Genomic DNA, 16,655 nt, shown 5'->3' on the forward strand with positions numbered 1-16,655 from the left:
GTAACAACTATTCAATGTACTCTCAATTCTCCTTTACGCAAGTAATTGTTGGAAAATAAACACCTAGCTTGAGAAAAGGATCTTTGCATTTGAAAATATGAGCCTCAGAAGAATGTTGAATAAAAGCTGGCAACAAATAATTACAAATGCAGAAATACGCAGAAAAACAGGTCAACCTCCAGTCATTGAGTTGCTGAAAAGAAGACGGTGGACATACCTGAGACACGTTCTTCGCATGGAAGAGAGCCGCCTTCCTCGAACAACCTATGAATGGAAGTCAGACGGTAGAAGAAAGCGAGGACGCCCCCCAAATACATTGAGACGAACATATGACCGAGATCTGAGGACGTCTAGCACCTCACTACTACCTGAATGGGAAAACGTCATCGCTACTGCATCAATGCAGGACGAATGGAGAGGCTTTGTCGGCGCCCTATGCGCCACCGATGGCTCTGGAGGAACTAAGGTATAAAGTAAAGTCTAGAGATGTAATGGCTTGGCCATAGACCTGTGCGGTAGGACCTGAAGCTGTTTTCATCAATGAGAAATAGGGACTTAATTTTGGCTTAGTTGATGAAACACTTATGCAATTAGTGACTATCAGGAAAAATCTTACAAGGTGTAAACACTGACCGAATCTTATAATATTGTCATTTCAGTTTTTACCATATAGGAATGATGTAGGAAAATCTAATAGGACTAAAACAAAGGCTAATATTCAGCTTTCTTTACGACAATAATTCTGCTTCAAAAGTTTTATTATACATCTTTTTATATTTTTTATTATAATCTTTTTTAACGTAGAATAGTTTTGAGTCATAAAATTATGTTATTAAATTCGTCTTTCGTATATTGGTTACAAATTAGAAACGAAATTCAGTTCTGTCTGTAAGGAATAATTTGCATATAGCATATCTCTCTGGGATCAATACAACAAAGAAACCTAGAGGAGCTTCGGACACTGACTCACACATTGGGAGGGAGAGAGATTGGAGTTTACCCTGACACACGGCTAGTAAAGACTGAGACATCAAAAGAGAGTGAAAGTCTTCTGACAAATTCACAAGCTATAATTGTTTCTAGTGAATGTATAGTTTAGTTTGGAAACAAGCTCAGAAGGACGTATTCATCCGTATCCCTATATGGAAAATGTAAAAAATTACGGATTCATTTCCGTTTGATTGTTTTTCTGGTTGTTCAAAGACGTGGGGGGAAGGCTATGGTTTTCTAAAATCACTAGAGAGAGGAAAATTGACGAAGAAGATATATCTAAAAAACACACTTTATTTAGACTGCTACGAGGCCAATCTTACCAAGTCAATAGGTAGAACGGTCAAGAAAACCCAAAGGAAAATCTTCTTGCTGCTCTGGTTGAGGTTCGCCAGTCATATGGGGATGCAAATTGCAAGTGCTGCATTTTGTTTCCTTGACAAATTATACGGAGAACATAATTTTACACGAAGAAAATATAGTTTAATTTGGAGCTTAGGGAAATTAGCTTTTGAAAATAAGTTATCTAATATTTAATGGCGACAATTTTGTATTTTATACGTTGTACGTCCTGACCTTCTCAAAACTGGTTTTACAAAAATAATACATTAAATAATTTATCTGTTTATTTAATTTTACCTTAGATAGACAAAGAGTTACATTAATACTTTAGTTAGTATTTGATAGGTCCCACAGACAAAAAAAATTCATTTATTTGGACTGGAACGGTGAAAATGAAGTTGCTGCCACTTAAAGGGGTCGCCTTTCCGCTGCCATATCCTTGTTTCCTCAGATTGCTGAGTGTGAAATTGACCATGTCTGAAAATAAAATTTAAATCGTCAATATATCATACTGAGATAAAGCTTTAAAAATAATACTGAGATTTAGCTTTAAAAATAATAACCCTCTTTTTGTACACCCCTTTCCCACCCGATATCATGTTTTGCTGTGTCAGAAAGAGAGCTGACAGAAAGGTTGTTACTTATATCGAACACTGTGGAACATCGCGTAAAATATAGTGTAAATAGTAGGCTAGTTGAAAAAGACTCGCGTCCCGCATTAGACCGTATTGTAGATGAGGAAGGAACGTCTTTATTGAAGTAGTTTTTTTTTTCTCTAACTAAGAATTTTCAAGTTCTATTACTGTGCGAACATCAGATTCGGTATTGGAACTCCAAGCCAAATCAAGTCCAGAATAAACCAGTTTGGTTTGTAAGTTCCATAGCAATAATGGAGGGTATTAAGAAAAATCAAACGCCTACCTAGCATACAAAGACAGCGGTTTTAAACGCTGATGATGGTAGATTTTTGAAACAACACGATTTCATGTATTAATAGTACATTGAACAGCGGTTCACAACCAATCTCTTTTTCGGCTATATATTACAGCCAGTGTTACTAGATAATTGGTTTAAAGTTGCGCGAATCTAAAAGTGAAAATGTGCCAAATTAACGATTCCCCCCCCCCACAAAAAACTCACCGATTCGGAAAATTAAATGAGCAATTGTTTAGAAAACTAATGCTACTTTGGTACTTTGTGCCAAAGTAGCTTTGGCAACCCGAATTCTAGTTTTACTTTGGCAACCAGAATTCACACCCACCCGACGAAGACAAAATGTCTTTACATAAACCAATATAAGTTTATTTTAATATTTTGGATCAGGGACCAAAAATAAATCTTTTTCTGGCTAGAGCAACTATGTTTAGTGTAACTAAAAGTTCTTGCTTATACAATAGCAAAACCGTATTGAAACAAGACTTTTTAACAAATCATCTTTAATTTACGTTTTTGTTCTTACCACGCTATACTAATCTTACTTTTATCACATTATTATTAGCTTTTATTGTTAGATTTTAATGTTTATTGTTGAATATTTATCTCAAATACCTATCTAAAATGAAATCAATGCCATTTTTGGATATTGAATTTTGTTTCGCAGTTGGTATCTTACGTCAATTATGATGACATCGCCTGGTCGTTTCCACTTAATAAATTTGCCAGAAATTAACTAAGGACGAATATTATAATATGACTTTTCTTGCTGTTAATGGTAATGCAATTAACGAGACACCATTCCTGTACTCTATTCAGAAGGGTTTGAGTAGAGACGACGACGGATGGTAATTAGGACCGGTGATGAAAAAGTTGTTATCGTCAGCAAAAAGTACTGGGTGCATTGATGGACCCAGGTCCGTAACCAAATCATTAATATAAAGGAGAAAAAGTATTGGATCAAGAACAGAGCCCTGTGGGACGCCTCTCCGGACACAGAAGGAGATGTGAAGTCACCCCACCCAGACTCACACTCTGTACTCTACCAGAGAGATAAGAGCCAAACCATGAGAAAGGAACTCCACGAATCCCTAAGTTGTTGAGTTTACTTAATAAAACACCGTGATCAACCATAAGGCCTTAGAAAAATCCAGAAATAAGCCCAATACAGTATTTTTAAGGTCTAACTGGGAACGTATAAACTGTGTGGCGTCTATTAGTGCATGAGCAGTTGAAAATTTGGAACGGAAGCCATATTGATGAGGAGAAACCAACGAATCTGAAGAATGAATCACAAACAAAAAGGGAGAAAGACGTCGGAATATAATTCTCTCGATCACTTTAGATATAACTGGGAGAAGTGAGATTGGACGATAATTACTTATCTCAGACAGATCGCCTTTTTATGAATCGGGATAACAATTGCTGATTTAAATATTTCTGGGAAGACTCCATTGGTCATAGACAGGTTTGCTATGTGCACAATGGGTTCACAAACATAGGAAGATACGGTCCTAAGAAGCTTGTTACTTATGCCAAAAAATTCAGGTGTACTACTATTCGAGAGACATTTGATAACTTGAAGCACCTCTTTGCGATCAGTTGGAGAGAAAAACATGGATCCGTGATTCTTGCTAGAATGTACTGACTGGGAGAAGAAACAGGAGTTAGCATTTGGAATATTAGTGAAATAATTATTAAAAGCATCCGGTACCGAAATTAGGTCAATTAATATGCCGCTGATGTCCTGAAGGTTAATAGGTACAGATCTTGAATTCCTTTTTTTTTTTAAAGAATTTCATTTATTGTGGATCAAATTTTTTGCAAGTTCCCTTTGCAGTGAGAGATTTTTGAATAATAATAATTTTTTTGCTTCCCGGACGAGTTTGGTATATAAGTTTTTGTATTTTTTTTTAATTAGTCAGGTCAATAACGTTACTGGTTTTGCAAGCTAACTTACATAGGTCATTTTTTCGGTATGAAGAGATTATCAGGCTATTGGACATCCAGGGGCGTATATGGGTAGTTTTTCGTTTTGATTTACGAACTGGAAAGGTTGAACTGATAAGATCACTCAGTCCCTGTGTAAAACCATTTGTGGCTGAATTAACATCCTGACAATCTAAAACCTTGGACCAGTCGAAGGATTTCAAACGATCCGTGAACCGGTTCATATTCACAGTATTATATATTCTAGTATTCGTAGGAGTATTAGTTCTAGTGGTTTGAGTAGCTGGTAGTGAGGGCAGGGAGAGATAGATTAGAAAGTGATCTGACAGGTCAGAAAATATTATTTTGGAGGATAGGTAGTTTCCCAGGGAAGTGGATACAAAAAATGTTGTCAATTACAGTAGCTGTAGACCTCATAGGATCAACTCTAGTAGGAAAAAGGATTGTGGGAAGAAGACCACTTGAGGTGAATGTTTCAAAGAAGGTATCACAATCATCATTATTGCTAACATTTAGCAAATTACAATTGAAGTCCCCAAAAACTATTGCCTTCTTTTGGGGTAAATTAATAAAACTAGAAAAATCATCAAACAGATTACAAAAGAAAGGGGTCAGAAATGAGTGGGGTTTATAAAATAATGAAAAAATAAAAGAATTCTCTTCAACACTTTTGTCTACTATTGAATAAATTCATCTATTATTTATAGGTTGCGAGAATAAGGATTCACAGTCTAATAGCCTGGTGAATTTTAGACTTGACCGGATGTAAAGAGAAATGCCGCCAGAGGACTTGGTTAATTTTCTTTCAATATGAATAGCTTGAAAGCCAGGGAGGGAAAATTCATTAGTATCATCAATTTCTGAAAGCCACGTTTCAGTTATTCCAATTACGTCGAAAGGGCAGTAACCATTAATTAAAATCAAGTCTTTAAAATTAGCCCACTTATCCCGTATACTTCTTATGTTAAAGCAAATTACATTATGTTTGGTCTCTTCCATTAGCTTAGCTTTCATATTTTTCACAAAATCAAAAGTGTCGAGATATTCACAGTTAATTTGGTTTAAAGGGCTATCGGGGCTAGCTTAGGGACTGGTGGGCAAATTATTTTGGTCATCGTAATAGTTAAAAACAACATTATTGCACAGTGATAAATTCGTGAGAAACGTAAAATCTGGTATAGTGAACATTTGAATACTCATTGCGGTCTGAGTTTCATCATCTCCTTGATTAGAATATTGGAAATCTTCTTCAGCCGACGAAATATCATTTGTGGTAATTTTGGATTGGATGGAAAGTTTGCCGTTTTTTCTTAGATTTCTTGCCTTTGACTAGGGCAGTAGCACCGACCACCGTCTTAGGGGTTGTGGCATTGTCAGAGCCTGTATTAGCTTGATTTGCAGTTGAGTCTACAGGTTTAACTAGCTTTGATGTGGAATCTATGTCCTTTTTCATGGAGGATAATTGAGCTATAGCTGTTTGTAAGATGTCCTCACCTAGAAGTTTAGTGATAGCTTTCTTCTTGAGAATATTTTTGGTTTCCTCAGCTTCATTACTAACCTCAATTAAGTGACTGACTGTGAGATAAGTTGCAAGCCTTTGCCATTCTTGGCTACTTTAGATGAATCTTTTGGAGGACAGGATGTTGAAGTAAACTTAGGTAAGGGATGGGGGGAGTGACTAGAACCTTGAGTATGCACATTATTTGCCTCTTTTGGAAATGATACTGCCTTTGCATCTTCTACAGCAACTGTTGCTTGGCTTCTACTGGGCCGATGGGCTGTGGGTTGCCAAGGGATTCTTACAGCTACAACTGAGTAGGGTAGGTTCATTTTATCAGATGTTCTAAGGATTACGACTCGCTTTTGGTGAGCCAGGAAAGATTGTTTTTGGAGGGCTGTGTGTCCCTTACGGTTACAATTTCTGCAGAAAGGGTCTGACTCAGGGCATTCACTAATTGCGTGGCTTGTTTTCCCACACTTAAGGCAAGACGGATGGGACTCTTTGCAGTGTTTTTTGCTGTGGCCGTGGGCCAGACAAGTGGAGCATTGTAGGGGCTTGGGCTTAAAATTATTGTAAAAAGGGACATACCGTACAAGAATATTTCTCTACTTAGCTCAACTTTGCACGAGATGAGGATTGAACAGCTTGAGTGAAGAAAACCTTCTTTGTTTAAACTTAACCTTATATCAGTTGAAGGATTGATGAGAAGTCCTGAAGAATCTATTAATTCAGTTTGTATTTCCTCTACTTTTACACTGATATCAAACACCATACAGCACGTACTTGTGTAACTTTTCCACATCTTTTTTTGTGGCTAAAATTTTTGAGCAATCAAGAATTATTTCTTTGGATTTTGACAGGACATGGTCTGCCTCCTGAGAAGACGTAAAGTAAATACCAATAGACTCGTACTGCTTGAAAACAAGTTCAAAATTTACCTTGGTGATCAGAAAGACAGCTTTCCTAATTTGCATTATTCGATATTTTGAAAAGGGTTGGCCATTGGTTTTCTTGATTGAGACAGTATAATAATTGGGGTAATCGTTAGCACTAGTTTCTGGGACACTTGAAGAGAGGGGTTGTACTATCACTGGCGAACGAGTTTCATCCTTTTTCCTCTTTTTGCCAGGCGTCTCACCTTTTTCATTGTGTTGCGAGAGCAGCACTTTGGTTTTGTCCCGTTTTTTTTTCCTATGCCGCCGACCTCAGCTTATTCCTGGAAACTGGTAAGGGTCTAACCTGTGCGGTTTTTACGGAAAGTTTGGACCTCAGGCTGGATTAATGAACATGACATTACATTTTGGAAAGCTCCGCAGAACTCTTGCCTGGGGCAAAAAAGGATGGTTTTTGCTTGTCCACGAGCCAGAGCCTATGGCGTGCGAAGTGAAGTGGAGTTATATAGCCTATGTCAGAGAGGAGTATCTGAAGTTGTGCAGCCAAGCTTTCGTTTCATCAAACCATGTTTCTGCTTTCGAGTGGAAAGCTCCGTTCTAGCAGGCAAGCAGGCAGGTAAAAAAAAAAAAGGTAAAGGATACGGCATTAGACTTTACAGTCCCTACCGGCGGTGCTGATCTCCGTTTCTTGGCCCTTCAGCCAGGAAGTGCAATGGGGGGTTGGGGGCCAGCCATCCTGTGCTTTCACACACCCTTCCTGTTTACCTTCCCCAGATTTCTCCAGGTACCCATTTAGAGCTGGGTTGACTCTGGCTAAGCTTACAGAGTCACGCCACTAAAATCTATAAGTGATAAATATATGCAATAGTTACCCGGCCCCACAGCCAATATATCTTCTTTGAGTGATAAATAGAAAAATTTACAGAAGCAAAATGTGGCATTTTCTCACGGGTCCGAAAGTGCTGCCATCTATTGTTTCTACCCATTTCTATTCGTGATTTCAGCTGAGTTTATCATTAGGTTTTTCGGACTTGGGATTGCTGTAGAGAAATGGTATCAGATGTGCCTAATAAACTTTAAAAGTTCTTTAATTGCTGAAGAAATTGGAGCTTGTCCTTTGCTCCTTTCTAAGTGGTGACGTTTGAAGTTTGGCCTATGGAAAAAAAAAATCAACTTTTGAAATAAGACAGGTAGATTTTTTTTTCGACGGCAATCGATAGCTCTTGATGAGCTGATCAAAGTACGACATCAATTTTTTAGTGCAAAAATTCCTTCATGAGGTATACCAGTTTGAAAGTTTCAAGGGGTTGTCAACTTCAGTAGTAAGGTACACACTGAAACGAAATCTAGGCTGATACAAATTGTGAGACATATAGAGGACTTGTAAGCAATAGTCGGCTGTTAGGTAATAATCACCTTCGACAATGAGGGGTTAGCAACTTTTACTATTTGGGGTATCTACTATTTGTTTCCAGTGTATTTGATGGTAAAACCAATTTGGTTCCAGTGGTAAGACATGTAGAGGACTTGTAAGTAATAATCTGCTGTTAGGCTACAATCAACTTCAGCGATGAGGGGTTTGCCACTTTTGCTAGTTGGTGTACCCATTTATTTGTTTCCGGTGAACTTGATGGTTAAACCAATTTGGCTCCAGTGGTGAGACATGTAGGGGACTTGTAAATAATAATCGGCTGTTGGGCTACAATCATCTTCAGGGATGAGGGGTCTGCAACTTTTGCTAGTTTATGTATCCATTTATTTGTTTCCGGTGATCTTGATGTCTCTCACGGGAGAGGGACTTGTAAGTAAGAATCTGTTCACTTTTGGGCTAGAAATTTGTGCAAATTGGTGCACTTTGTATTCGATCTCTTTAAATCTGACAAAATTGAGTGTTTATGCAACGGGCACAAACGATAACGTAAAACAATGAGGTAGTTTCGTAATAATTAGTGTCACCTATGGTTTTTAATCCTGAAAAGTTACGGATAGCTTTATAATACCAACTAGATTATAAAAGATATTGTTCCAAGTTTTCATCCGTCACGATGTCTACGATTGAAAAGGATAAAGTTCAACTGGCTGCAAAGTCAATTTAGTCCCTTCTTTCGATATTATTTTGTAGTTGTTGTTTTTCAACGCTGAGGAATAGCCTTTGTTCATGTGATAACTGATTGCGTTCTTGTTTGAACATACCGTTTTAAAAACTTTGATAGGCTGACAACTTCATCATTTAACCGATAGTGAAGAAACAAGCACAAACGAGAATGTAAAACAATGAGATAATTTCGTAATAATTAATAGAATGTCATCTATGGTATTTTGATCCTGAAAAGTTAGGGATAGCTTTATAATACCAACTATATTATATAAGATATTGTTCCGAGTTTTCATCCGTCACGATGTCTACGATTGAAAAGGATAAAGTTCAACTGGCTGCAAAGTCCATTTAGTCCCTTCTTTCAATACTATTTTGTTGTTGTTTTTTCAACGCTTAGGAATAGCCTTTGATCATGTGATTACTGATCGATAGCGAAGAAACAAAACCAAAGTGTTGCTCTCGCAACACTTTAGTCGGTGAAGCCGGACAAAGGTTGCCGCAACACTTCACGTTGCCCGGGCAACGTAGGTCTAGTTGGAGTTAGTTTTGGCTAAGGCCTGAAATCCTGACAAGTGGCTAACTGTTTTGGGTTACATAGTTGGAGGGGTTCTAGGAAGAGTTTTAGAGGTAGGTTGAAATGGCGACTGGCTAATGGTTTTAGTAGGAGTATCCTTCTCGGGTGGTAGCCTTAGGGGCTTTTTTCCCGTCATTTATTCCGCTGAGACACTGCAGATTCACGAACTGTTAATCAGTCTTAATTCAAGGTTACTTGACCAAAAGTAAATATGACAGTTTTTAATCAGCGATAACACCAATATATTCAATGTTAAGTAGGTTAATCACTGGCACACAATATCCATGGGGGCTTGCAGATGGCAACAATCAACTAATATTCAGTTATGGAACTAAATTATACCCTATGAAAAATAATAACTCACTTTGTATGAAGTCAGCAATCCCTCACCATTAAATCCGCAAGTTGATTGCGCAATCTAACACAATACAGTACAAAAATAATCCGATTAGGTTCATAAGCTAGTTCTTTTAGTTCAGATGCCAAACTCATACTGATTCAGATACTAAACTCATACTGTTTTGATACTAAACTCATACTGAGTTGAAAAGTAACTGTGAAGTAACTTTGTGGACTGGAAAATAACTGGAAAGTAACTGTGAAGTAACTTTGTGGACTGGAAAGTAACTGGAAAGTAACTGTGAAAGTAACTTGAAAGTGAGTTGGAAGAGTTTTATTGCAGCATAGGGGATCGAGGAGGTTAGAAGTAATTTAGAAGAATTTAACAAACACATAGAATTGAAGTTGGAAAGTAACTTAGAATTTTGTAACAACACGGGGAATCGAGGAGGCTTAAAGAAATTTAGAAGTATTTAACAAAGACGTAAGGAATTGAAGTTGGAAAGAAACTTAGAGTTTTATTGCAATTCGAGGGATCGAGGAGGTTAGAAACAATTTAGAAGTATTTAGCAAAGACACATAGAATTGAAGTTGGAAAGTAACTTAGAATTTTATTTCAACACGGGGAATCGAAAAAACTAGAACCAGTTTAGAAGTATTTAAAAAACACACATAGAATGAAGTTGGAAAATAAGTTGGAGTTTTATTGCACCACAGGGGATCGAGAAGATTAGAACCAGCTTAGTAGTATTTAACAATGACGTATAGAATTGAAGTTGGCAAGTAACTTAGAGTTTTATTGCAACACGGGGAATCAAACAAGTTAGAACCAATTTAGAAGTATTTAAAAAACACACATAGAATGAAGTTGGAAAATAAGTTAGAGTTTTATTCCACCACGGGGGATCGAGAAGATTAGAACCAATTAAGTAGTATTTAACAATGATGTATAGAATTGAAGTTGGCAAGTAACTTAGAGGTTTATTACAACACGGGGAATCAAACAAGTTAGAAGCAATTTAGAAGTATTTAAAAAACACACAAAATGAAGCTGGAAAGTACTTTAGAGTTTTATTGCAACATGGTGAATCAAGGAGGTTAGCAGCGATTTAGAAGTATTTAAAAAACACATATAGAGTTGAAGTTGGACAGAAAACTAGAGTTTTATTGCAACACTGGGGATTGAGGAGGGTAGAAGTAATTAACAAACACACATAGAATTAAAGTTGGAAAGTAACTTAGAGTTGTGTAGCATCACGGAGAATCGAAGAGGTTAAAAGCAATTTAGAAGTATTTAACAAACACATATAGAATTGCAGTTGGAAAGTAATTTAGAGTTTTATTACAACACGGGGAATCGAGAAGGTTAGAAGCAATTTAGAAGTATTTAACAAACACGTATAGAGTTCAAGTTGGAAAGTAACTTAGAGTTTTATTGCAGCACGGGGGATCGAGGAGGTTAGAAGTAATTTAGAAGTATTTAACAAACACACAGAAAGGAAGTTGGAAAGTAACTTAGAATTTTGTAGCAACACGGAGAATCGAGGTGGTTAAAAGCAATTTAGAAGTATTTAACAAAGACAAATAGAATTAGAGTTAGAAAGAAACTTAGAGTTTTATTTCAACAAGGGGAATCGAAGAAGCTAGAACCAGTTTAGAAGTATTTAAAAAACACACATAGAATGAAGTTGGAAAGTAAGTTAAGGATTTATTGCATCACGGGGGATCAAGGAGGTTAGAACCAATTTAGTAGTATTTAACAATGACATATAAATTTGAAGTTGGCAAGTAACTTAGAGTTTTATTGCAACACGGGGAATCAAAGAAGTTAAAACCAATTTAGAAGTATTTAAAAACACATATAGGATTGAGGTTTGAAAGTATCTTCGAGTTTTATTGCAACACGGGGAATCAAAGAAGTTAAAACCAATTTAGAAGTATTTAAAAACACACATACAATGAAGTCGAAAGGTAAGTTAGAGTTTTATTGCGACACGGGAAATCCAGGAGGTTAGAAGCAATTTAGAAGTATTTAACAAACACATATAGGATTGAGGTTTGAAAGTATCTTCGAGTTTTATTGCAATACGGGGAATCAAGGAGGTTAGAAGCAATATAGAAGTATTTAACAAACACATATAGGATTGAGGTTGAAAGTATCTTCGAGTTTTATTGTAATACGGGGAATCAAGAAGGTTAGAAGTAATTTAGAAGTATTTAACAAAGACATATAGAATTGAAGTTGGGAAGTAATTTAGAGTTTTATTGCAACACGGGGAATCGAGGAGGTTAGAAGTAATTTAGAAGTATTTAACAATGAGTTTTATTTCAGCACGGGGGATCGAGGAGTTTAGAAGTAATTTAGAAGTATTTAACAATGAGACATAGAATTGAAGTTGAAAAGTAACTTGGAGTTTTACTGCAACACGGGGGATCGAGGAGGTTAGAAGCAATTTAGAAGTATTTAAAAATGAATAGAGGTTTGAAAGTAGCTTTGAGTTTTATTGCAGCACGGGGAATCGAGGAGGTTAGAAGAAATTTAAACTATTTAACAATGATATATGGCATAAAGTTCGAAAGAAATTTAAGAGTTTTATTGTAATACATGAAATCAATATATATTATATTTGTCTATATATATATATATATATATATATATATATATATATATATATATATATATATATATATATATATATATATATATATATATATATATATATATATATATATATATATATATATATATATATATAATATAATATAATATATATGATTTAAGACGGATATGGAACCCAAATAAGAAACAAAAAATAAATTAAGTCAACTCACTTGTCAACATATTGAGTCAACCTCGTATAAGCTATATAAGCGGCATCTTCTCCAAGTAGATGAACGTGTGGGTTCAAGATGTGAGTATTCATCACTTTACCATCACTTCCTGAAGCTGGAGAAATGAAATGCATCAGTTTAGAAATTCACTTCTTAGAATTAAAAGAAACATATCAAAATCGGTCTCTTATAATAGAAAGCCAAAAGCTTCATATGCATATTTCAACAGAAGGAGGGACAACTTACACTGTTAAAATCAAAATAATTCTACAATTTTCAATCCTCGTGTCCGGAGGGTGAAAAGTCTGGACATTACCATCGACGGACATGGACTTGGACATGGGCGTGACATTCAACGGACATGGACAATTCCCTCAGTACCAGTGTCTAATTAAACTTAGCACAAATCCAAGTCAAAAAAGGATATTAAATTTGTATGTTCGGGGGAACTTAACGGTAGGTTTCAAACCCGTACCCTTTACTCGTGAACATTCTCTTCAATATCAGCTTACTGAGCAATAATGTGTGTTTTTCCGAAAGTGTGTTTCAGGAAATTCGACTTAATAATTGTTTTAAATCAAATAATAAGTATATACCCTCAAAATTCAGTGTAAATGAGGCAGACATAATCTCAAGCTGAGCAAGGTCAGCTTAGGATTGTGTTTACAAATTAAACAGCTTAGGTTTGTTGGCTGTTTTTACTCCTCAATATTTTAGTGTCTAAAACACCTACCATCTAATAGCACCTATCTAAAAAATTTGATACGTCCAGGGCCCCTAATTTTTGATGATGCTCAAAAACGATTTAAGGGTAAAATCGAATAACAGATTCTTTTCTCAATCAGTTGGATAATAATTAAATACACGACTAATGATTGTTTTATCGCAGACACTCTTAATTATGACAATATTATATCTAATTATGATTTTTAGTTACCCGTTTGACTGACCGTGTGCCAATCAACAACCTGCACAGCGGTTCATACCCACTTTCTATGGCTATGATCCAAATGGTCTAGATGGCTAGGACACACTTTACAAACGAAGAATGGCATATTGCCAAAGATTGTGCTTTTTCGTCATCCACCTGAGGCCAAAGCAGGTCTTCCGTCTAGGGCCAAAGAGGGAGAAAAGGGGTCCGTAGGGAAGATTTTAAGGAAATTGTAGCTTCATACACGGGGTTATAAGTGAAGCTTTGAATGAGTTGGGGTGGAGAAGTCAATGCAACTGTGTCGGCCTCAGGTGTCTTGGTGCCACAGTATGTTGGTGGTTGGTAATATTAATATTTTGGTTCTATTCAATTTAACAGAATTTTCAGTATTGACACTCTGTTGTTTATATGTGTCTATTTAGTTGCTTAATATGTACAAACGTGTCGCAACTACAGTTGCTCATTCTAAGCAAAACAAATTACTTTACAAAAAGCTAAGAATTCTACAGTTGTTATTTTTGGATGTTTTGCTTTGCAGGAGCTTGAGAAATTAACATGGAATACAGTTTAATATGAGAGAAAATTGTGACAAAATTGTATGAGTAGTTAAAATAAATTCACAATATAAAGCATACATAATCAGCATTGTCAAGACACCTCTAAAGACCCCATAAATAGCAAATGATTCAAGCCTGAATGATGCAAACAATCACACATGCATACTGTTAATATTTATGCACTGAAATTTCCATTCGTTTATTTCATTTCATTTACTTAAGACTATAGAATCTAGCCCTAATACAACGATATACAAAAAATAGTAAAACGAAATAGGACATACAAACGGCGGATATTGCAGCCCCAAAACGGCGGATATTGCAGCCCCAGGAGCTGAGTTTGTATGGGAATTAATCACTTCAACAACATTACAAACACGGGCAAAACAACAACTAATATAAAATACATAACAGAAAAGTGGCAAATCTTACAGGCGAAAATCAAAAATACAGACAAAGATTAAGATTCGGAAATCTTACTCCAGCTCAAAAAAACCTAGCAGATTTAAATTATATGGGAAAAAACTTCTCACACGTTATATTGGAGTAAAGAGAATTCCATAGCTTAGTGGCTAGATAAACTGGGGAACGCTGGGAAAAAGCGATTCGAAACAGTGAAAGTTCGATGGATAGATGGGACTTACGGAGGGACAGGGTAAGATTTGAAGAAGGAGCTTTTTCGAGAATCTACATAGGCCTGTAGGAAGGGAACAATGCAACAATTTATTAGCAAGGAGGAGAAATTTCATTTTTTACCAAGGAGTTCAATTTTTTAATACCAGTATTATTATGCAAATCAAGAGAGGGGTACCTTGGAGGAAAGCCAAACACAGCTTTACAAAAACTAAACTAAGACAATATGTTCTTATAGCCGATACATAGGTAGATACTTTATTTCGTGATTAAACCAAAAACAGGTATTTCACAAAAAAAACAAGTACACACTACACAAAAAAGAAAAAGAAAAAAAGAATACACACTATCTAAAACAAAACATAAACACTAACAAAAAGTCAAGTTTATTCGTGCGGGATACAACTCTGTTTACAATATTCCGAACTCTATTATTTCTAATTATCAGCGATAAAGGAAACTTCATCCTTATTTCATATTCACTTAATTTGAACTCCATTACTATAGGTGGTCAACAATAAACAGGTCAATATAATAGAAGATGATTACATGTTTTCATTAGACCGCACAAGCACAATGAAGAATCAGTTTTCCCAATCCTATTTAAAAAATTAAGCAATATGATATGCCCTGTAATAAGCTGTGTTAATCTGCTATTTGGATGGATTTTTGATGCAGACACAAGGTCATCTTTATTTTCAAAAAAGTTGACCGGCTATGTGCTAACAGAAATTTTTAACTCATCAAACCATTTTACATACAAAAACTCATTTAAAGATTTACGGTCTAAATGAAAGGGCTGAGATGCACTAAAGTCATTAAAGGAAGGAGCCAAAAAATTTTCAATAATTTGGTCAGTATAATGGCTATGATGTGCCGAATAGCTAATTCCACTCACGGTAGGACTAAAAACCCTCGGCCAATTTTAAGGTCGACCATGTTTCCCGTATTTTAATATACTTGATTCCAATGCTCTGAAATCCATTGGAAACACTCCTGTGAGAGCGATTACCACATGCGTTTGAGCTGTGTTAAAAAATTGAGAAATTATGATCATAGAAGATCTTTGAGCCGACCGTAGATCTCTACGCCATTCACTGAATGTTTTTTTTCTCACTGCAGAGATCCAAATATGACACACATATAAAATATGGCTTTCGATTACTGGTTTATATAGCATCCTCAATGATTCAGGTATCAAGTACTCTTGGTGACCGTTAAAAAATGAGCAGAATATTGTTTTGCAGAGTTAAATTTATGTCTAACATGGTCAGTCCATAATAATTTTCTATCAAGAATAACACCCAAATATTTAAACTTATTTTTAACAGGTATCTCAATACCATCATAAATTAGCCTTACTGTCGGAAGCTGATGCTTCCTTTAGAATAAAATTGCTTCTCTCTTGGATTTGTCAAACACAAGCTTAATATCTACTGACCAAATTTGGAAAAACGAAAATACCCTTGATGACAAGGATTCTAAAGTTGCTATTTTACTTGATGTGATAATCGCAAAAACATCATCAGCATATGCCTGAATTTTTACATTAGAAATGTTTAGGTCTTGAAGATCATTTATATTAATCAACCATAACAAGGGGGATAACATTCCACCTTGAGGACATGATCGCTCTAAAATGCATAAATATTCAACCTTATTCGTAACAACTCTATCTGAAAAGTGACTATAAATTCAATTTAAAAGCCAGCCTTTAGCTTTTTCAGCATTCTAGGGTACCACGCGGCGTCAAATGGGTCTTTTATAGAAAACAAAATATGCATAAAGAAAAGATTTTTTCTGCATGTTTTCCTCCACCGTGGTAACAATACTATCAATTGCATCAATAGTACTTTTCCCACTACGGAAGCCAAACTGCAGGGAGCGAAAGAAAGCCGACATATCCTAAGCACAATAATTCTCGTTTTGGTAAACCCAGATTCATCAAAAAATATTGACCAAGGTCTTTGTTTGGCCGTTACATTTGCTTGTTAAGCATTTTTGGTCAGGAGCTATATTTGACGGCATATTTTCTGTTACAGAGTTTGTTCAAGCGTTTCTTTTTATTATTTTTTTTTTTTT

The 16,655-nt window shown here is 35.8% G+C and overlaps 1 protein-coding gene across 1 annotated transcript in view; it reads right to left on the reverse strand.

The window, feature by feature from the left end:
- Positions 1-1,594: 1,594 nt before the first annotated feature.
- Positions 1,595-16,655, reverse strand: part of LOC136038924 (calcium/calmodulin-dependent protein kinase type II alpha chain-like) — a 42,534-nt gene continuing 27,473 nt past the window's right edge. The window contains exons 4-5 of the mRNA XM_065722431.1: positions 12,453-12,567; positions 1,595-1,809 (exon numbers count right to left, since the gene is read on the reverse strand). Of these exons, the coding sequence (XP_065578503.1) occupies positions 1,698-1,809; positions 12,453-12,567 (227 nt within the window). The 3' untranslated portion in view covers positions 1,595-1,697. The remainder of the gene's footprint in view (positions 1,810-12,452; positions 12,568-16,655) is intronic.

Source organism: Artemia franciscana, chromosome 18, assembly GCF_032884065.1.
Source record: "Artemia franciscana chromosome 18, ASM3288406v1, whole genome shotgun sequence".
Classification (NCBI taxonomy): domain Eukaryota; kingdom Metazoa; phylum Arthropoda; class Branchiopoda; order Anostraca; family Artemiidae; genus Artemia; species Artemia franciscana.